The sequence below is a fragment of the Lepidothrix coronata genome, unplaced genomic scaffold (genome assembly GCF_001604755.1).
Source record: "Lepidothrix coronata isolate B3197 unplaced genomic scaffold, Lepidothrix_coronata-1.0 Scaffold197, whole genome shotgun sequence".
Classification (NCBI taxonomy): domain Eukaryota; kingdom Metazoa; phylum Chordata; class Aves; order Passeriformes; family Pipridae; genus Lepidothrix; species Lepidothrix coronata.
This window is the reverse complement of record NW_016690377.1, coordinates 251,460-272,171: the sequence shown is the minus strand read 5'-3', so window position 1 is coordinate 272,171 and position 20,712 is coordinate 251,460. Positions and strand designations below refer to the sequence as shown.

The following is a 20,712-nucleotide window of genomic DNA, read 5'->3' as shown; positions in this document are numbered from 1 at the left end:
CCCCAGCCCCAGCCCCACCGCCCCCCATCCCAGCGCAGCCATGATCCACAGCCTGTTCCTGATCAACGCCGCCGGGGACATCTTCCTGGAGAAGCACTGGAAGAGCGTGGTGAGCCGCTCGGTCTGTGACTACTTCTTCGAGGCGCAGGAGCGGGCCTCGGAGGCGGAGAACGTGCCGCCCGTGATCCCCACGCCGCACCACTACCTGCTCAGCGTGTACCGCCACAAGATCTTCTTCGTGGCCGTCATCCAGAGCGAGGTGCCGCCGCTCTTCGTCATCGAGTTCCTGCACCGCGTCGTGGACACGTTCCAGGTGCGGCCGCGGGTCCCGCGGGCTGGGCGGGCGGGCAGAGCCCTTCGGTGCCGCAGCCGTGGGTTCGCTCTGTTTGCCCGTCACTTCACTCGCATCCTGCATTGGCGAGGGGACGGACGAGGGCTCGCGGTGGTTGGGGATTTACTGCCTGTAATTACGATGGCTTCGGGACCCACCCGCGCTCAGGGGAAGGACCTTTCAGCAGTCGGTGTTTCGGCTCTGTAGCCTCGTCTGCTCTGGCAGCTGGAACTAAGACCAAGCTGACCTTGTTCTCACAGGGAGCTTTTTGACGTGCTTTAGTCAGTTAGTGACACCCAGCCCCTGTGCTCACATCCAGGGATGCTCCTTGGAATCCTCCTAAACAGTGGGTCGTGGGGGCTGCCCCAGAGCAGCCCTGTTCCCTCTGGGCTCTGGTGGACATGGTCCATGTAAGGAAATGGTGAAGATGTCTGTCCTTCTGCCTGCCAACAACAGGGTTGTGTTGCCCAGATTTGAGATGTCTTGTGACCAGCATCCTGACAGAACACAGGAAATGTGGTGCTTGGTCAAACAAGTGTCATGTGAGCTCTTCCTTCCAGATGCCAGTCGAAATGTGAGTGTATTCTGAGTTCTGTTTCGCTGTGGATTGGCTGTTCAGGCCAAAAAGGGATCCTGTCAGACCTTTAGGTTCTGCTTTCTCTTGGGGTACAAGATGTGTGTCTTCACTGGCCTGGCCATTTATTAAAATCTGATACGTCTGAAAAAGAAATAGCACTTGTAGTGCAGGACAGGAGTTCTCTGCTGTCACAGTCTGTTATTACTCATGCTTTGTGCAGAATGTCTGATCTCCTAAATTGCTGTAACTAACCAGCAGCTCAGGTGTGTGTTTGTGCTCTCTCCTGAAAGATGTGTGAAGTCCACATAGAGTAAGACTGTAAGGAAATTAAATGTTCAGTTTTAAAAATTGCTGAATTAATTGGGAGTGCTGATGCAGGGATTTGGCAGCTTAGTGGGGCAGTGGCAGAGGGTGCTCAGAGCTGCACATGTCTGCTGGAGTGGTCAGTCTGTCTGCTGTGCTCGTAGAACCTGGAATTTCAGTGTTGTTTCACCTCCTCCAAGAATAAGCTGGATTTATTCCTGGGGGGGGGACACAGGACTGAATGATCAGAAGATTCTCTTTCAGCAATTGTTGAGTAATTATTTCTTTTGCACAGGATTATTTTGGCGTGTGTTCAGAGGTGATAATCAAGGACAATGTTGTGGTGGTTTATGAGGTGCTGGAGGAGATGCTGGACAATGGCTTTCCATTGGCAACAGAGTCTAATATTCTTAAGGAACTGATAAAACCTCCTACTATCCTGCGGACAGTCGTCAACACCATCACAGGTACAGGGAATCAAAGAGCAGATAGACTGGGAAGTCCATGTGCAATATCCCTGCAGAAGTGAATTAGGACATGGGTGAGGGAAGTTTATGTTCCCTGCCATTCTAAACTGCAGCACGGGTGTGTTAGTGCTTTGCTTGGGGTTCCTTCCAATTCCAGCACCAGCTGCACTTTGGGTTTTGGTTTGGTTTTGGGTTGGTTTACAGTCAGATTACATCTCCAGTCACAGCCGTGCCCTGACTTGCAGGATGTCAGCGTGCTGTGGGTTTACACCTCCCCACATGTTAACACTTGCCCGTGCCTTACTGTGGTGTGTTTTAGAGCTGGGTGTAAACTCTAGAACACAGTGGGTCTCCAAGAGTAATTGCCCCCCTACAAAGAAACAGGGACTCGAGGGTTAATCACAATTAAGTTCTGTAAGTCAGGGGACTGTTCTGGAGCACTGTCTGACGTCTGGGGGGGTTGTGGTTGCCTTTCTTTTTCCAGGAAGCACTAATGTGGGTGACCAGCTTCCCACTGGGCAGCTCTCAGTGGTGCCTTGGAGACGTACTGGTGTAAAATACACCAACAACGAGGCCTATTTTGATGTGATTGAGGAGATCGATGCGATCATCGACAAATCAGGTATGGCAGCTGCTCCTGGCTGACACGGGGGTGACTGGTCCTGAGAGTGCCTGGAGAGAGAGGTGGGTTTTCGAAGAGGGTCGCCTTCCTCCAAGTGTGGGAAGCTCTGTTTCTGTTTTACTCTGGACTGTTGCCATCCTGTACGTGCTGCTCAGTCAAAAATTTCACAGAGGTACCACGATTTTCACTTGTCCTTGTTCTTGAGGTCTCCTAAGCAATTTTATATTGGGAAAATAGAAGATGAGCAAATATTCTTTCTCTTTACTATTTGTGCATCTTAGTCTTGTTAGATTTGGGAGATACTGTCTTTGGCCATTAAAATGGACATTGCTGGTGTCTGTTGTTCTTAATTGTTTGCATCTTCTAGGGAAGTCATTGGGAATGAGAATAATGAACCATGACATTTCATAAAGATAATAGATTTCCTTCCTCCCCACTGAGGGTTTTTCCACTTTGGGTTTTTTTTTGACCAGGTTCACATAACCACCTGTTTGCTTTGTGGTTGCAGGTTCCACGATTACTGCTGAAATCCAAGGGGTGATTGATGCTTGTGTCAAGCTGACTGGGATGCCAGACCTTACCCTCTCCTTTATGGTAAAGCTCAAGGATGTGTTTTTACTGAAGTAATTTGAAAAGCATTTCCCAGCCCCCCTGCTAAGATGTGTCTTACACTGACAGATTCCAGCACATCAGACTCTGGGTATGCCAAACAGAAAGAGAAAGAAATTACAATGGGAACTCATAGTGAACTTCAGCAACTTTGAGCCTAAAAAATGTATTTTCAGGTTCTTTGTTTAAAAGCACTGTTTGTGTGTGCTGTGACTAAGTATTTGAGTCTTTAGTGGTGCTTTAGGCAGATATGAAGGGCCACCTTTTTCATGAGTATGTATCAATGCAATTATTCAACATGACTAAATTTTCTAAAATAGGATAAAAAGCACCCTGAGAAAGGATAGAGGTGCTGAGTGCTGCTTTCACAGGGGTACAGCAGCACCAAAGAGTGTCCCGTGTCTGAGTGCAGACACCTTCAGGTGGTCAGAGCGTGTCACACGGTGGCCCTTCAGGGACAGGAGATGGAGGAGCAGAGGAGGCCCTTTGAGGTGGCCCTGCCCTCACAACCCTCGTGCTGTCTCTGCTGCAGAACCCTCGGCTGCTGGACGATGTCAGCTTCCACCCCTGCGTGCGGTTCAAGCGCTGGGAGTCGGAAAGGATTCTCTCCTTCATTCCACCTGACGGGAATTTTCGCCTGCTCTCCTACCACGTCAGTGCTCAGAAGTAGGTGATGAATGTAGTGCTGTGAGTTATGAAATTTGGATCTTTCTGGCCCAGGAGAGGATAAAAAAAAAGGGAACTTTTAAAGATCAGGTGGTGTGTTGTGCCAAATGAAGTAGAGGGGCACGATAACTTGCATTTTTCCTTTTATAAAACATGTTTTCTCCTTGTTTGGAGCAGTGATTCTGTAATTTCTTTTTGGTCAGCCAGCATTTTTCAAAGACTAGTAGCAGACAAACAAACTAGAGAGGGAAAGAGTTAGGCAGTGGGGAGTAATCAAGCTGTTGATTTCCTGTGCTTATAAAAAACTTTTAGAATCAAACAAGGTGAAAAGAATTGTAATTAAGACTTGAGAATGGGGTTCCAACTTTGCCCTTAGACCAAGCAAACGGGTGTAGGATTTCCTTCTCTGTTAAGGAGGTTGGTTCCCAATGTTCTCAGTGCATCAGGAAAAGCAAATACAAAGGCAAGAGATGGACAAGAACTTTCTGTCTCTGTTCCAGTCTCGTGGCAATTCCCGTCTACGTGAAGCACAACATCAGTTTCCGGGACAGCAGCTCCCTGGGGCGCTTCGAGATCACCGTGGGGCCCAAGCAGACCATGGGCAAGACTGTGGAGGGAGTGATGGTCACCAGCCAGATGCCAAAAAGTGTGTTAAATATGACCCTTACACCCTCTCAGGGAACACATGTCTTTGATCCAGTTACAAAGGTGAGAACAAAGGTAGAAATTAGATACTGGAAGGGGACTCTTCTTTAGAGGGTGTTACAGCATTTCTGTTTCACTGCTGAATTTTCTGTTCCTTTCAGTTACTTTCATGGGATGTGGGGAAAATAAACCCCCAGAAGCTGCCAAGCCTGAAGGGCAGTGTGAGCCTGCAGGCTGGGACATCGAAACCAGATGAAAACCCCACCATTAACCTGCAGTTTAAAATTCAGCAGCTGGCTATATCTGGTAAGTGACTGTCAGGTGAAGGAGGGGAATGTTCTCTGCTGTGCCAGTGCCCATTCTGCAGGTAGCTGAAGTAGCTTTGCAGGCCTTCTACAGTACATTCTACCTGAAACAAGCAAAAAATTGTCTGCTTTGACTAGAGATACATGGATTTGTTCTCTCTGGTGCTCTGTGAAGCAATTCACCTACATTTCCTTACATTTGCTGCTTACAGAGCTACAAAGAATTTTAGGGTCTGGATGTGTTTGTAAAGAACGATTCTGACATTAGGCAGTTGTCAGCTTTTCTCTGTTCTGTTTACTGCTTGCTAAAACTTCCCCTGTGCTTTCTGTCCCTCTCTCTTGAAGGCCTGTCTGCTTTGTTTGTGGCAGCACCAGTCTCATGCTGTGTTTGTTTGCCCTTAGGACTGAAGGTGAATCGCTTGGACATGTATGGGGAGAAGTACAAGCCATTCAAGGGGATCAAATACATGACTAAGGCTGGCAAGTTCCAAGTCCGAACCTAGAGGATCCTGGCAGTGAGGAAGAGCACTTCTCCTTTTCCCCTGTCCCTGGCTGTTGGATGCAGCCTCTTTCCCCATCCATCTGTTTAGGGTTGCTCCCTTGCCTGTAGTAGCATGAGCAGGAAAGCAAGTGCTCAGACTGCTGGAAAGCAGGAGAAAGTAAGGCTGACCTGAAACAACCTCATCTCTTGGAAGTCTTTGGAATAATAGCGGATGGGAGAAGTGTTCAGGTCCCTTGGGATTACTGAGTCAGCTGTTTAAGCTTGTATCACCCTCATTTTGCTGTCTTAGAGGAAATTCCAGGTATTTATTGCCTTTTGTATCTCCTCTTCCTTGTATTTTGGTTGGCTTTTATCCCTTTGTAGATGATCCAAAGTTGAATTTCCACAAACTTCAACTCCAGTGTGAGGATCAGCACCTGCCCTTCTCCATCACTGTGTGTTAGGATGCAGAGCTGTATAGTTCTTGGCAGCAGGGAAATCATCTTGCCTCTCTGCCTCAGAGGGGCTGGAGAAAGTGGAAGGGTAGATTGTTCCACCCAGGATAGCTGGTTGAGAAGCCTGAGATTGGGGATGGTGCCACAGAGGGAGGAATGGAAGAAGTGGATGCTTCTTGTAGATACTTCATAAGCCATCTTGGTCGTTAAGTATCTTAAATCTCTGAACACAGACTTGAAATGCATTAAAATCTTGTAACTGGGGTGTGGTGGCATCTCAGTGTCATTCTGCTTCTCTGGTTATTTATCAGTATTTGAAGGCAGGAATTCTCCCAGCTGCCTTGGGGAATCAGACAAGACAGGGAGGGGAATTTTTGTGAGGACACAGCACTGATGGAAATTGCAGCTGTGAGTAAATGAAGATAATCACTGTCCTATAACTTGTTGGAACCTCTGTCTGCCTCTGCTTGCCTATTGCAAATGAAGGCCGTTCTCCTGCTCACTGGTGTCCTTCTTTGACATAATTGTGACCTGGTACTTTCTTAGTGTTCCTGCCTGTCCTACCTCATTCCAGTTCCTGTCCCAGTCAGGTGCTGTGGATTCAAGGGTTGCCCACTGGGACCATCTCCTGTGCAAGAGCTGTTGCTCCATGTGCCCACCCCAGCCTGTGGTACCTCCCTGTGTACAGCAGAAACAGGAGATGAGAGGCACCTGCACTGGTGGTGGTGTCTGGAACAGGCTCCTTGGCCACCACGTGCCAGGGTGTTTTCCCTGTGGGAGCAGAACTCGTCCCTGAGCTGCTGTGCTGTGACCACACACGTGTGGCTGTGGAGTCCATGGTCAGCCCCTAAAGGAAGGGTGGCATCCATGGGGGGGGTGTGGTGGAGACCTGAGTGGGTGAGTGGCATCTTGCTTGTGGAGCTGCAGGTTCCAGGGCTCCAGAGGAATGCCAGAGCAGGTGGCATCTGCTGAGGTGGCATTACTGCTGAGCATGTTCAGTGCAAATAAAACCTTCAACGAGGGCATCAATAAAATTAATTTTTACATGTCATCTGTGTCATTTCAGTGTGGTTTGTGCAGGCTTTACAAGAAATATGGTTGGTATTTGAGGAGGAAGGTAAACTATGCCAATTGGACTGTGGATAGTGGGTGCCTGAGGGAGATAAATGTCTTTATGCAGTTGGGATTGTAAGCCAGGGACTAAGTCACTGTCTGACAAGCTAAAATTCATTACTTCCTTGGTAATTTTTCTTAGTGTTTCCCAAAAGGAGTGCTGAGCATTTCCTGGAACCTCAGTGAAAATGTCTTTAGGAGTGCAGCTGAACCATTTTTGTTTACTGGGTAGCAGGCTCAGGGTAGTGCTTTGATTATAAAGACAATGAAATACCTCATCACCTCCTGCTCAAGTACTGATCCTGTCCTCTGGCTTTGTAGCTTTGTTTTTTAAAGGATCTTTTCTGCCCTGCTGAAGTGATTCATGTTACTCAAGGTTTGTTATGTTCATAAAGGCATCTGGCCCTTGAGCCAGGCTTTCTGTATCAGTCTGAGATGGCTGCAGGGTCCTGTGGGATGAAAGGTGAAACAGGGCAGAAGGGGGAACAGGGGAACAACATTAATGACATGAGCTGGTTGATAGAAGGACTTTTGGGGAGGGATCATGAGGTGTAGCTGTACCTCAGTCACCATAAATGCTGATGCTGACCTGGGTTCTGAAAGACCTTGAATATGACAATAGCAACTGCAGAGGCAGAGGGAAGCAAGCAAGCAGATGGCAGTGGCTATTCTTAGACCTTGTCTAAAGATGGTGCTGCTGTGTCCTGGAAGAGGACAAGCAGGGATAAAAGCAGGATAAGAAGTGGAAAAGTTGATGTTGTAAAGATGGAAACATTTTATTGGTGGCTGTTAGGTCACATTGAGTTCACATATTGTATTTAATAGACTGTTTGAATGGCAGAACAAAAGTGTTCCTGAGGACACTTACTTGTGTTACTCAGTGGAATGGTTTTGGCTGTTTTACAGGCTGCAGGTATTTGGCAGGCTTGGGAATGCCAGGATAGTGAGGCACAAGAGCACTTGGAAATGGGTGTAGGGGAGATGAATGGAAATTTAATTTGTATTTTTCTCAACGTTAATATTTAATAAAATGAAAATATCAACAATAAAAAGAAAATTTACACCAAACCCCTGAACTGTGACTCTTCATTAAAAAACATCTTGGGGGGGTTTTTCCCCGTCCACTGTTGTTGAACTGACTGGACTTACACCACCATTGCTCTGAGGGCATTAGAGATCATCTCTCTGAGGGCATTTTCTAAGCTGGTAGCTGGAAGATCACAGACCGTTTGTAAAGTTGCCATTTACAACCCCCTTTTACCATCCTCACCATGTCTCTGTACTTACATAGCAGGGTTCTGTATTTGACTGGGTGCTGTGCTGGTCTGTTCTCAGTAAACATTTGGAGTTACAATGTTTTGAGTTTCCCAAGTACAACAGACTGGTGTTCTGGCTGCAATTGGTACTAAAGCTAAAACTCCTTTTGTTCCCTCAGGATAACGTTTTCCTTTTGTAAAACAGTAGTTACACCTGCTTTCTCTTTATAAAGCAACTGGACAAAGGAGAAGCTTTCAAAGGCTTCACTCCTCGGGTGTGCACAGATGCCACTCAGTGTCACATGGCAGCTGCAGTGCAGGGCAGTAAAGCTGATTACTGAGGGTCTGGTTCATGGGGATTGGTTGTACCTGCCCTGGCTGCTGTTAAAGGACAAAGGCAGCCTTGTGACATGTGATTTGGCCTTTTACTTGTGGATATAAATCTAGCAGGCACTTAAAACTGCTGCCATTACACTTGTCCTTTGTTCTGCCCCACTGCACTGAAAAGAGAGCTTTTGCTTTCATATCAGATGATAATGCACAGAAATTTAATAGTCAAAAAGTATGCACTGATTCTGTGGCAGATCAGGCTGATGTTAATATTTTTACCTTTTCCTTTACCAGGAGGAAAAGCAAGTGGGAGAACAGAATGTCCTAACAAGCATGCCACCCTGGATTTGCTCAGAGTTTAAGCTCAGACTTGGTTAATTAATCAGTTCCAAACTGAAAAAGCAAGTAGTATACTGATCTGGAAATAAGCAGCTCATGCCTACAGCTTTGTTCTTTCTATTGGAGTCAAGCTGAAACCAGCTTAAATTACCCAAGTCAAATGTTATAAGGACAGAGCTTAAGTCTGACTGGAATGTCTTCCAAATTTACAGCCAAGTAAGGAGGGAAATGAAGTTTTCAGGAAATTAGATCTGTCCTCTTTGCCTTCAGTTTACACCCATTTCCAAAACAACATATCTGCTTCAGGGATGCATGATGTTCTCTCTTGGCTTATTCTTTTGGCCCAAAACTAATTTTAAATTGTACTCATGTGATTTGATGCGAGTGGAAAGCTTGGGGATGTTGGGGGGAAAGGAGGATGAGTTTCTGATAACCTGTAATAAGGACAGGAGGGTAATTTGGGAACGTGCCCTTCTCACACACTGCAGTTTGTCTTCCCGTTGTACTGAAAGTCACGAGCCTGTGGACAAACAGGAAGCCCTTGAAGTCCTCAAGGCACCAGAAGGAAGTTGTGAGGGCATGGCCACAAGACTGCAAAGAGTTCACGTTTCTTTCTCAGGGTTTCGTGGTGTCCTGAATCCAGCCCAGGTAACGATTCACATTTGTGTAAACACCAGGCACGTCCCTGCGGCCACAGCCAATTCCCCAGCTGATGATCCCAACCACAACCATCCGCTCATCCTTCGCGCACACCAGGGGCCCTCCTGAGTCGCCCTACAGAGAAGCAGCAGATTAGTAACAATTTCCTTTTCTGTTTGTTTGGTTTTGTGTTGGTTTTTTGCTCCCACTGTCTTTGGAGGTGCACCAGTGTTTGCAGAGAGGCCCTGTGCAGTGTGCTCACAAATCAAGAGCTCTCAGGAACGGCACTTTTACAGAAATCACTCCCGTGTTCCAGATCCCTCAATGCTCCTCGTGGGGAGAGACACAAAAGAGATGTAACACTGAAGTGTCTAACTTTGTATGGTGCTCATTTATGAAATGTAGGTGAGATGCTGATAAGAAGAAAAAGAGGAAGGCTGTTTGTAACAGTAAAGCAAAATTATTAAAGAGCTGTTCAAGCAGAAAGGATGTGGAGTGAATGCATCCCTTCCTTTTTCCTCATGTCATAGCTGCTCCTTCTCCACCATCTTTCAGCCTTTATTTTTCTTTTCTCTACTTTTAAGTAGAGAGGCACCTCTTCCTCCTCCAGAACCTCCTGCTGAGTGTTTTGCATGCTCACATAACAGAAAATATTAGGAAATGCTGGGGTGGATTTTCCTGTTCAGTTTTGTGGAATTTCCTGTATTTGGGATTTTCAGCCTGTGTTGCTCTGGTTTGATTGGCTAAGTGTGCCCTGCCTTCCCATCTACAAGGGGCAAGGGAAGGAAAAAGAAAGAGGAGCCAGCAGTTCTGTTCTGTTCAACAAAAGTCTACTGGAACTGCCACACAGGCAGATGCACAACTCCTTTAAACTATTTTCTGAAGCTTTTTGTTTGCATGGCTCAGACTACCAGAGGCAGAGGAAAGAAAGGGGCAAGGGAAGGAGAAGAGGAACAGAACCGGGTTTACCTTGCAGGCATCATCAAGGTTCCTGGTGTCTCCTGCACACAACATGTTGTCGGTGACCGTGCGGTTGTCCAGGTGCTGTGCCGTGCACTGGCTGGCCGGGAACAGCCGGACGTGGCCCTCCTTCAGCTGCTCCGAGTAGAATGGAGAGACTGGCAGGGAAACAACAGGATACTTACATACCTCTGTGTATGCACACGTGGGTTTTAAAAACATTGCAGCTCAGTTTCTGCAGCTCAGAGGAGCGTAAACAGAAGTAGCTCAGTGGCTAAACAAATATTTCCTTGCCAAAGGGTCTTTTTTTATATCTTGGGTGTTCCACTTCGCCAGTGAGAACAGCTTAAATCTGACTGAGGGAGAATATTGTTTCTTCAGCGAGCTTTAGCAAGTTAAAGAGGTTTTTCTAGGCTCCAAATTAAAGGCTGCTGGGTGGGTAAGTCATCCTTGCACAGTTACATCAATCGAAATGAAGTCACAGGAAGTGCCTATGAAAATGCCTTAACTGTATGAAACAGGGTCCTAACTTTTTAATATTAGACTTGCACTAACAAAAATCTGATGCCTTGTCATACACAATACTGAGTAACTGGATAGGAATTTACACTTAGGTTGGAATGGAAGAGATTTGGGTGGTTGGTTGGTTTGGATATTGGGTTTATGTGCAGCTGCAATTGCACAAAATTGAAAGTTGGCAAGATTGTTGTTATTCAGTCTAGTTTTGAGTTACAGTTGCAGCATCCTGCCCTCTCAAAGAGTTTATCCTGTACTCCCTGTAAACAATGCTGAGGACAAGCTTTAAAAGCACTCTAAAAATCTGTAACTGTATGGTACACCAAATCTTGACAGGAAGGGATTTCTGTCCAAACTACAATATCTAAATGTACTGAGTACAGCAGAAATGTGGCAGCTGTGACTGCAAATCTGCTGTCTTTCCTATCCTATCCATTGTACCAGGTTTTTGGGTTTGTATTGTAGAGAGTATCAAGGAAGACTCTACTGGCCCATACAGCTGACAGAACTCAGATGAATGAAATAACTGACAGCAAAACTTCCTTTTGAGTGACTCCTACTTATACATACATTTTGTGGTGTTCATATAAGCCAGTATAATACATTAGACATTTAGTAAGGCTAAAGGCTTGAATTCTTTGATGGCAGGGGACTCAAGCTTTGGACAGACTATTTTCTACTTGCATGTAGACATTATCTTCTACTTACATTCGTCATCTTTGCCATAGCCAGAGATCTCACACTCAGTCCAGTCAGGCAGCTGCAGCCCTGGTGTGGGGAGGCAGGCAGCTCTCACAGTGTCTGTCTCAACAGCACAGGTTCCTGCATCTGAGCTCAGCTGCAGCAGAGCTGAGGAGGGAGAAAACAATCCCCACTTCATTAACCGCTATTAAACTTGAGCCAACCGTGAGCTTTCCAGCCACAAGGTCAGAAAAGTTCTTACCAATATCATTGTTGAAATTTTCTGAGTCAAATCTCGGATGGACAATGTAGTTCTTCACTCGAAACTTTTGTTCATTTTCCTCGGGAGTGGCTCGGGAAGTCCTACCCAGCACAATCTTCAGCTGATTTGTACTAAAGCTGGAGAACAAGAGAGTCTCTGTTCTTGTGTTAACTAGAGGGGACCCTTCCCTTCGAGATGTGTTGTTGGAACTTCTGCTTTTCTCATTTTAGCACTATTACTACTCTGTTACCCAGGCAGCTTGACCTCAAGTGACCTATTTGGCTTCATTTTTGTGCTATTTGCTTACAGCCATCATGGCAAAGCTCCTCTGCCAGCCCCTTGCTGTTCTCAAGTTTCAGATGGCTCTGCATGTGTATTGACAACTTTGTTCTTCTGCTATTTGATATTCTGCTGTGGTACCTTAGTGCCATGCTGCTGGTTTGCACAATAAATGCCTCTCTGTAATGCTCAGCACGATTAACTATAATCTCTAGTGCAGACTGGCTCACTGGGATAAAGAGGGTTTTTCCCAAGGCCGCACTGGACGCTTCCATTTCCCAGATTTTATTTTTTCCCCCCAGACAGCGCTGAATCCTCAGCTTACCGTTCCTCAAAGCAGTGAGCAGCCGAGAGCACCCAGCAGGAGCTGATGAGGGTGCCCCCGCAGAGGAAGTGCTCCCCGGGCAGCCGGCGGTAGGTGACGAGGATGGCAGCCTGCCAGGGGTGAGCCGCGATGTCGGCGGAGGAGCCCCCTCGGACGCGGAACTGCCGGGCCCGGCGCTGCCGCACGCCACAGCTGGCTGGGGACGACAGACCCAAAACAGGCTGTTTGTGCCGGCACTCGGGCTCTGAGGTTGGGTTAAGAGCCTGTTAGTCACCGGTGCGTGTTGAGGCAGCCTGCTGTGAACCGTTTAGTATCTGACTCACTCCTGTTTCCTAGGAAACTTGTATTCGGATTTGAAAAATACAGTAAGGAAACCCTGCCTTTCCTGTCCTCCATTTCTGCAGTCTTCCCTTCTGGCAGAGAGAAAGGCACTGCTGTGAGAGTGGAGCTACAGAATCTCTTTCTACTCCAAAAAGCTTTTTTTTTTTTTTTCCTCCAGCTCTTATTTTACTGTAAGAGGCTTGAGTTTAATACAGATGGCATGCAGGACTGTAGTGCCTCAAAGACAGAGAAGAATCAGCAGTGCTAGTATCCTTACAGCAAGTAGGCACATTGCAGTACTCCCATGTGAGCTGACTTCCTTTCAGGACATGGCACCAGGGCTTGCTGTCATTGTCAGGATTCCTGCAGCACAGGAAAGAGAAGAGCTCTTTGTATTATCAGATCTGCAGGGGGGTTGTGGAGACCTAAAGGTGGCAGACTGCAACCCAACCCCAGTGTATTCTTTTTGATTTTTCTAGAGAGCCCTGAGGGCACATGGAATTTGCATTTATGGGGTCTGATGTCAGAGAAGCAGAGATAGGTCAGGCAGAACAAAATTACTATTGCAAGTGAGCTTCATTCCCAGCAGGAATGTCTTTCCTGTGCTTTCTACACCCCATACATACCTGCAGAAATTGTGACTCCCAAGGCCCAGCTGGGAAGCGTCTCTTCTCCAAGCAGTAAATCGCTTGTTGAAAAGGATCCCAGAATTCCACTTCAGACAGGTAGCTCCAGAACTGGTAACACTGTGGCTGCCTCGGTAATCTGTGCCTCTCCCAGAGCTGCAGCTAGTGCTTGAAACTGCAACAAGAAAGCTGCACATTAACCCATGGATGGAACCCATCAGTTGTTCCTAAGTGTGATTTCTGTCAAGGCATCTCTCTATTAACCAGACACATCTCAGTCCCTTGGTGTCATACACATTAAAAGCTCACATATAATTTAACATGAGAGTCCCAACTTTTCAGGCTACAGAAACAGCACGAGTCTACAGCACACCCTTACACCTGCAGTGAATAACAGAAACTCCAAAGTCCCTTCCCTGTCCCCCTGCACGTACCTTTTGAACAGGAGGGCACACTGCAGTGTTCCCAGGTGTACCTTCCCCCTTTATAGATATAGCACCAAGGTTTGGAGTCCTCATCTGGGTTTCTGAAAGAGTTATGATATTATGCATCGTTACAAAGCTGCTGTCAGTAGTCCCACGTCTGCCATCTCGTTTGGTAGCTTCATCCTGCTCTGCAGCGAAGACAGGGACTGACCCACCAGAAGTGTCTGGATTCCTGTTTTAACTGTGGAGTACGTGGAGGTGAAGATGAGATGGCCAGTGGCTAGCAGGGGTGGACAGCATGTTTGTGCAGTTCAGTTCCATGTGCACAAAGCACAATATTTTTGCAGTTTTGACTGGGATCTGGAACTGTGGGAAACTGGATTACAAATGGAGTTTTAGGCACTGAGAAGGGACAAGGGAAAGACTGTGGGATGAGAGATATCTGCATCTTTTAGCCTGTCATAAGCATTCAGTCTAGATAGACCTGAAGTTCAGATATGCCTCCAGAAGTTGCAACTGCTGCTCGTGTGCTGGGCCATATCTGTACCTGCCTGGTATCAGACTCCAGCAAACAGCTGTTCCTTTGCTCCAAGCTCTGATTCCTCTCACCTGTGTGCCATCAGCCCCTCACCTGCAGTAGTTGTGATTGCCTAATCCCAGCTCAGCTGCATCTGCTCTTTGGCCATGGTATGTCCAGTCCATCAAGTCTTTGCTATTCCAATTTAAACATTCAGATCCACTCTCTGTCACACTCCATGTACCCCTGTATGTCACTCCAGCATCTCTGTAGCATTTAACTTCAGTATCTGAACAAAAGGGAACAAAATGTTACTGGAAGGACAACATCCCAACCCTGCTTCCCCAGTCTCTGTTCTGTTTAAACTTGGCTCTCAGATGTCTTGTCTAGTGGGTCAGTGAAAATGCCTTGTCAGGCAGACTGTAAGTGTAAACAAAGGTGTCTTCAGCTACAAAATTTAGAGTTTTATTAAGAGATGCTGAGAACAGCCCAGGTGTCCTTAAAAGTTCTTTGTAGTATTAGTTTTAGAATAAAAATGGCAACTTAATAGAGAGCCTAGAATACAGCAGGAGCTTCTGGGTACCTCATCCTTCTGTACTGCACAGCTCAACCCAATCACTGTTCACAGGAACTGATGTGCTGTACTCACCTATTTCACACTGCTTCCCTGAGAAACCCTGGTGGCACTGGCAGATGAAGAGCTGTGGGGAATAATATGCCTGTGAACATTGGCCCCCATTGTAGCATTTATTTCTAGTGCAGGCTGTGGAATAAGCAAAAGCCAGGAAATACTGTTAGGTTTCACAGAAGCAAGAAGCTGGCAATGTATACACATTTTTCCTTTCCTGTCAGTCTCCTTTAGCCTGTTCTGTCTTTCCCTACCTACCTGGTACTGCCACGTGCTTACAGCCTTTCTGTGTAGTGCTGACATTCTTCCTTTGTTCCATTCTCTCCACATATGCTGTCAGGAGACTCCCCCAGCCCCTTGCCCACTCCCACTCAGTCCTGCCTGAGTCAGCAGATATTGGTATTTTCATTTCTATCCTACTTCAAGCCAAATTTCCTGTGCAATAACTCCGGCCCTGACTGTGGAGTTGTTCTTTCAGGTGGTTAGATAGACAATCTCTCATCCCTCACCATTTCCTTCCTCTTTTCCTTTGTCATACTCACCTCTGACAGGCACCGTGTGGCAGCGCCTCTGCCCGCTGTCACACCTACAGTATTCTATCCTGCTCCCTGCCAGCCTCAGCCAGGTCCACCCATGCTGGAACACTTCTCCAGAGGAACTGTCCTTGCAAACGGCTGCAATCGGAGAAAGGAAATCCTCTTTAGAGATTTGGGGAAAAGACCTGGCTGAGCAAGAGGACTCCCTTCCACTCCCAGGAGAAAAGTATCTGTGAAGGGAGCACCCATCTAACGGGCTGCCCTTTCCCTTCTCAGACCACCCTGTCCCATCCCTCTCTCTCACTGCTGTGTTGCTGGAGTTACTATTCCACTACTGACCAGCCTTGTTTTCTTTGAAGAAGAGCAGCGGGAGAGGAAAACTTCCCTGAGTTGTGGATGGTACTAATGGTCTGGTATTTTGCCTTCTGAATCTCTCATTCAGATAACCACGACAAACAGCTTTCAGGCTCCACTCCTGCAGCATCATTTGCTTCCACCTCCCGTGTTCCTCACACTCCAGGTCACAGGGTTGTAGTTTCCTGGCTTACCTCTGGGTCTGGCTCCCCGTCTGAAACGTGTGAGTAAGCCCTGCCAGCAAAGAAGGTTAATTCTGTGAGTAACTGCTCTCTTAAAATAACTGAGAGAACAAGTGTCTACAGGAAGTCAGTCTTCTTCTTGAGGTCATGTGAACCAGGGAAGCCGTTCCAGAGGCACAAAAATCTCACCTGGCACTGGGTAGTCACGACTGCTCCCACCAGCAGGAGGAGACATGGGAGTTTGCCTTCCATTCTGAGTGTTTTCTACATCAGCTCCAAATCTCAAGTTATCTACAGAGACAAAAAATAAGATGTTGAACAAAGGGGTTTTACAGAGTGAATGGAGTTCAAGGTCATAACCTTAAATAAAGGTTTTCAATTATGAAAATTCTTTGTACACACTTTCAACCCTTCACTTCTCAGCTGTCTGGTCTAGCTGTCCTGGTCTTCCAGAGGCACAAAAATCCTATACAAACCAAGAGGTGGGAGTGAGGTAGAGTAGCAGGCAAGAAGGTGCAATTTAATTCCCAGTCTCTAAGATTTCCCTGCAGTTCCAAATATTTGAAACAGTATTCAGGCACTGTCTCCCACACTATCACCTTTTTATCATCTACATTATATGTAGAAAGCTGACCCAATTATTTGAGAAAACTACTACTTCCAGAAATTAGGAGCTCAGACTCTGTTTATGCAAAGCCAGAGAAGGCAGCTGGATAACAGCTGGTGAAATTGGTGTAGGACAGATGAGTCAGAAATTGTGATTCACGGCTAATAAAGTGTGTTTGTGGGTTTTTGGTGGTTTTGTCATTGTGTTTGTTTGTTTGTTTAAGATTTGTTCAAAGAAAGAGCAAAAGGAACAAACAGTTCAGTTTCTGAAGCAGATCAGGAGTACAGCAGGACAGTTTAGGCTGTGATTTCTCATCATTAGGCAGTAAAAAAGGAGACTTAAGTTGCAAGTCACTCTGAACAAAGGAAAAGATTCACAAGAACATCTTCTGAGAACTTTAGTTACTCCATGACTTGTCTTTAGATCAGACCTTGGTGATGAAATTCTTGTAATTCAGAGCATCTCTCAGGGATTTTCGTTAGCCCCCAAAACAAGGTAACACCAGTAAAATTTGAATCTTGGAGTGTTCTGGTGTTGTTGTGGGTCTTTTGTTGTTTGGGGATTTTTATTTTGTTTGTTAGTTTGTTTTTGGGGGGGGGGTTAATTTGATTGTTTCTGTGGAGAAGAGAGTGGCAATGCTGGCCTAATTGATACTTGGAGGAGGTCCTGGCTGTCTGAAACCAGCAGGAAACTACAGATAGTTTTCAGGGGTAGTAGGAAACATCTTTTAAAGTCTCTATTTAAAAGGCATCTGCATGTTTAATGTTTACTCAAGTTTATGGTTACAGTCAAGTTTATCTCACACAGTTGGCTGTACAAGTGGGTTCTAGTCTTACACAGCACGTGCTTATACTGCAGTACAACGCAGTTCAGAGTCTGCCCAAAGTTAGTTTGCATCACATGCCACATCTTTTCTTCCCCTTATTTCTGCTGTCCCTGTCCAGGCTGTCTCAGCTTACAGTGCTGCCACGTTTCCTGCTCCTTTCCCCCTCTCCATGTGGGATGCCTGTCCATCCACTGATGGCTGCTGTCCCACTGTGCTTGGAAAACTGATAGCAGATGTTGCCAGATGTTTATTTTTAGTTTTGGGAAAGGTACAGCTTAGACCAGTCCTTTGGAATGTTCTGGATGATAAGCCCCATCAAACTGAAACCATATGGCTGTTTGAAAAACACCACTTTGACAGGACTCCAAGCAGAAACCTGCAGTGTGCTTTCTGGCAGGACTCCCCTAACCAGTGTGTGCCTTCTGATCTCAGCCTGTGCTTCCTCTCTGATCGAAAATACTACAGCAATAAGTCAAAGACTGAGATGTGCTGTTCCGACATTTTGATTTGATTTGACACTTTTTAGTACAGTAGGACACAAAAGATATACAATACCCTAAATTTGTCTCTCTTTGCTGAAGAATCAGCAGCAGAAATACTTACAATCCTACCTATTAATTTATTATTAAAAACAGCCCTTCTGAGCAGCAAGAGTGTGAGCATTATCTTACCAATGTGGAATAATACCTAAAAAAGAGATGTAACTTATCAAGGTCGAACAAAAAGTCATTAATCACAGAATCACTTAGGTTGGAAAAGACCTTAAAGATCATTGAGTCCAACCATAAAACCAACACTGCCAAATCCACCATTAAACCATGTCCCTAACTGCCACATCTACAGGTACAGAAATTAAAAGTGGCTCTCCTCCCTCCCACTAACACAGCATGTCCATTCCAAAATGCATTGATTCTGCATCTATAAGGCTAATAGCTTTCCTGTTGATCAACAGCTACCTTGATTTAGTTCAAGCAACAGACTGCAGCTCCTTGCTGCCTTTTCCTGCCTTCTGGAGAAAGTGCTTTTGCATCCCTTTTCTGAGCTGAGCAGATGCATAGCAGACTCGTGCTATTTCTCCTTAAAAATATAACAGACAGACCTCTGGTTTGGGGGGAAAGAGTTAAAAAAAAAAAAAAGAAAAAAGTAAGATGCTGTAATCTTTGAAAGCATTGGAGGAAACGGATATTTCAAAATCAGGCTTTGTTTTGGAAATCATTCTCAGTATTCCTGTGGTTTTGGCCACATTTAAAGAGAAGCATGATTAGGGTGAACTGAAGATGACCAACCCTCCTCCTCCTCTTTGTCCCTCCATTATCCTGGTTTGGAACCTGGGGTGAGAGGAACAGTCTGATCTCCTCCCAGGGAGATTAGATAAATTCTTCTTTTTCAGCTAGTTCTCTGGGTCCCCTTACCATCAAGATATTTGTCCATAACTCTTCCTTTGGTTTAAGTTCTTTTGCTAATGTTCTTTGTGCAGGACACTCCTCCTTGCTTAATGGGTCAGAGCCTGAGGCTGTTGGCCCTTTCAAGAAAGCTTCAGCATTCTTGAAACAACTGAAAGTTAGCAGCTTTACCCACATTATGCATCCCTTCAAAAGCTGAAAGCCAATAGCTCAGTTAGGTAACTATCACGGTGATACAGTGGGATTTATTAAATAATAATATTTAATAGTAGTTAATGACTTTGCCACTGATGTCGAAAACAGAAAATGCACTTTTTAAAACAGGTACAAAGTAGTACCTACCTTTTTGCTTTTTCTCTTCTGTATTCTGATTATTTCCTTTCCAGACCAGTCTGGTTTTGTGTTTTCTGTGTCTCTGCTCTGATTTCTCTGAACAGCTCCTGTCCTACTTACAGCTCCACTCGAGGGGGTGGAGACTCCCCGGGCCGTGCTGTCCACATCCCACCCCTTCCCGAGCATCTGGGGATGGTCCAGGCTGGTGGCCGGAGGGTCGGAGGGAGCCTGTGCAGGACGCCAGGGAAGCTGCTGTACTCCGAGTAGAGATGTCTGGCAGAGAGGTCCTGACCTGCATGTGGAGCAAAGCATGCCCTGAACAGTGCCATGGGAGAAGAAACAGTCAGGGGAGCTCGTGAGTTAAATGAACAAAATGTCTAAGGAACTTTAGACAGAAACAAAGAACAGCACGCTGGGGACCTGAGGGTTAAATGTTCACTGCTACTGCCCATCCTAGAAAATGAAGATCTACTCAGCAGGGTGTGGTCATGAGGTACTCAGTTATCAAAGTGTGGCAGACAAATCTGAGTTATCGGTTTAAGAGCTGATCTTAGGGCTGGGTTATGAAAACAGTCAGTGATGCAACTGTCAGAGTAATGGATGTGTCCTAACTATTCATAACTGATTCGATAGCAATCAGGTTCCTATAGAATTTGGTGTGAGCACAGACATAAGAACTGGTGTTCTTATGAGGGACCTCTGTCTTTGGGAAGTAACTGCGTGGAGTCCTTATTTGGGAAGCATGGCAATGGTTATTTTGCATAATGGTAAAGATGGAACACTGGCTACTCTGCATGTTTAGATTTTCTCTGTATGGAAATCTATGCCAAGATTATCACATGTATGTCTCCAAGAGTCACAGTGCTGGTGGTAACATTACTGCTATAAATCTGAGTCAAGGGGAGCTGCATTTCACTGTTTCCAGAAGGGACTCCCAGCTGCTGAGAAAAAGATGATTGAACACTGCTGAGTGAACGGGGGCTAATTTATTTCCTTTTTAAAAACAGCACCCATTTGCTACTGGACTTCTAGATTAAAGATGCTAACAAACTAATGGCCGTGGGGGGAAGAGCTCAGAAATTATCTCCTGACTTTTCACATCTTTAGGACAACTATAACTTGTCTCCAGAGCGCTGTGCCATTTGTACTGCTTAACCCACTTTGGGAAAGGCGGCGATAGCAGCGTCTGCTCTCTGAAGCACCATCTGCCGGCTTTCCTCTAATCTGACCGTGTCTCAGGGTGGTTTCGGCAATGACACTGTTCAGTGTCGGTGACCAAGTGTGACACTGCGACAACCCCGCGGGCCGCCTTACCCCGAGGGGCCCCGCTGTGCCCGGCAGGTCTCGGAGCGCACCTTCCCTCGCTGGCGGCTGAAGCCCCTCACGGCCGGAGGGAGCGGCACCGGCCCGGCCGGAACGCCCGGAGCGGCTCGGGGGGCGCGGTGGGCAGCGCGGGCACGCGGCGCGCCCCAGCCCGGCGGGTTCTGGCGATGTTTTCCCCTCACGATGCCCGCTCCCCTCACGATGCCCGCTGCCCTCGGCCCCGCTCCCCTCACGATGCCCGCTCCCCTCAGTCCCGCTCCCCTCACGATGCCCGCTCCCCTCAGTCCCGCTCCCCTCACGATGCCCGCTCCCCTCACGATGCCCACTCCCCTCACGATGCCCGTTCTCCTCACGATGCCCGCTCCCCTCAGTCCCGCTCCCCTCACGACGCCCGCTCCCCTCACGACGCCCGCTCCCCTCACGATGCCCGCTCCCCTCACGATGCCCGCTCCCCNCCCTCAGTCCCGCTC

General features: G+C 46.7%; 2 protein-coding genes across 10 annotated transcripts in view; one reads left to right on the top strand and one right to left on the bottom strand.

Annotated features, from left to right (window-relative positions):
• Window positions 1-6,512, top strand: part of AP3M2 (adaptor related protein complex 3 mu 2 subunit) — an 8,037-nt gene extending 1,525 nt beyond the window's left edge. Inside the window, exons 2-9 of one of the 4 annotated variants that reach the window (XR_001877573.1) lie at window positions 52-313; window positions 1,507-1,678; window positions 2,163-2,300; window positions 2,809-2,894; window positions 3,442-3,561; window positions 4,076-4,283; window positions 4,382-4,526; window positions 4,928-6,512. Coding sequence is in view for 3 of the 4 variants with exons in the window: in XM_017831851.1 (XP_017687340.1) it covers window positions 41-313; window positions 1,507-1,678; window positions 2,163-2,300; window positions 2,809-2,894; window positions 3,442-3,575; window positions 4,076-4,283; window positions 4,382-4,526; window positions 4,928-5,028 (1,257 nt within the window). In the remaining variant the exon portion in view is untranslated. Of the gene's footprint in view, window positions 1-6; window positions 314-407; window positions 906-1,506; window positions 1,679-2,162; window positions 2,301-2,808; window positions 2,895-3,441; window positions 3,576-4,075; window positions 4,284-4,381; window positions 4,527-4,927 lie in introns of those variants that run through there. The other 3 variants (XM_017831850.1, XM_017831851.1, XM_017831852.1) reach the window with 3 other exon arrangements.
• Window positions 6,513-8,556: 2,044 nt separating this feature from the next.
• On the bottom strand, window positions 8,557-20,323 carry PLAT (plasminogen activator, tissue type). Of its 6 annotated transcripts, none has more exons than XM_017831845.1 (15): window positions 20,234-20,323; window positions 18,929-19,211; window positions 15,940-16,041; window positions 15,763-15,802; window positions 15,221-15,352; window positions 14,700-14,813; window positions 14,165-14,339; window positions 13,543-13,634; window positions 13,109-13,283; window positions 12,760-12,845; window positions 12,162-12,357; window positions 11,558-11,694; window positions 11,323-11,463; window positions 10,108-10,256; window positions 8,557-9,273 (listed from the first exon to the last, which is right to left on the bottom strand). In XM_017831845.1, the coding sequence occupies exons 3-15, from the start codon at window positions 16,000-16,002 to the stop codon at window positions 9,115-9,117; spliced, it is 1,659 nt and encodes a 552-aa protein (XP_017687334.1). In that variant the 5' UTR covers window positions 16,003-16,041; window positions 18,929-19,211; window positions 20,234-20,323; the 3' UTR covers window positions 8,557-9,114. The 6 variants fall into 6 exon arrangements, with proteins under 6 accessions (XP_017687334.1, XP_017687337.1, XP_017687336.1 ...); XM_017831848.1 differs by lacking the exon at window positions 20,234-20,323 and adding an exon at window positions 18,140-18,260 and having other exon boundaries at window positions 18,929-20,188; XM_017831847.1 differs by lacking the exon at window positions 20,234-20,323 and adding an exon at window positions 16,153-16,216 and having other exon boundaries at window positions 18,929-20,188.
• Between the last annotated feature and the right edge of the window lie 389 nt (window positions 20,324-20,712).

Coding starts and splice junctions, on each gene's coding strand:
- PLAT (XM_017831843.1), bottom strand. CDS start 15,701: ATGATGCTGCAGGAGTGGAGCCTGAAAGCTGTTTGTCGTGGTTATCTG. Junction 12,358..12,759: donor CTGCAATGTGCCTACTTGCT/GTAAGGATACTA, acceptor TGTCGTCCCCAG/CCAGCTGTGGCGTGCGGCAG. Junction 9,274..10,107: donor ACCTTGATGATGCCTGCAAG/GTAAACCCGGTT, acceptor GCTTCTCTGTAG/GGCGACTCAGGAGGGCCCCT.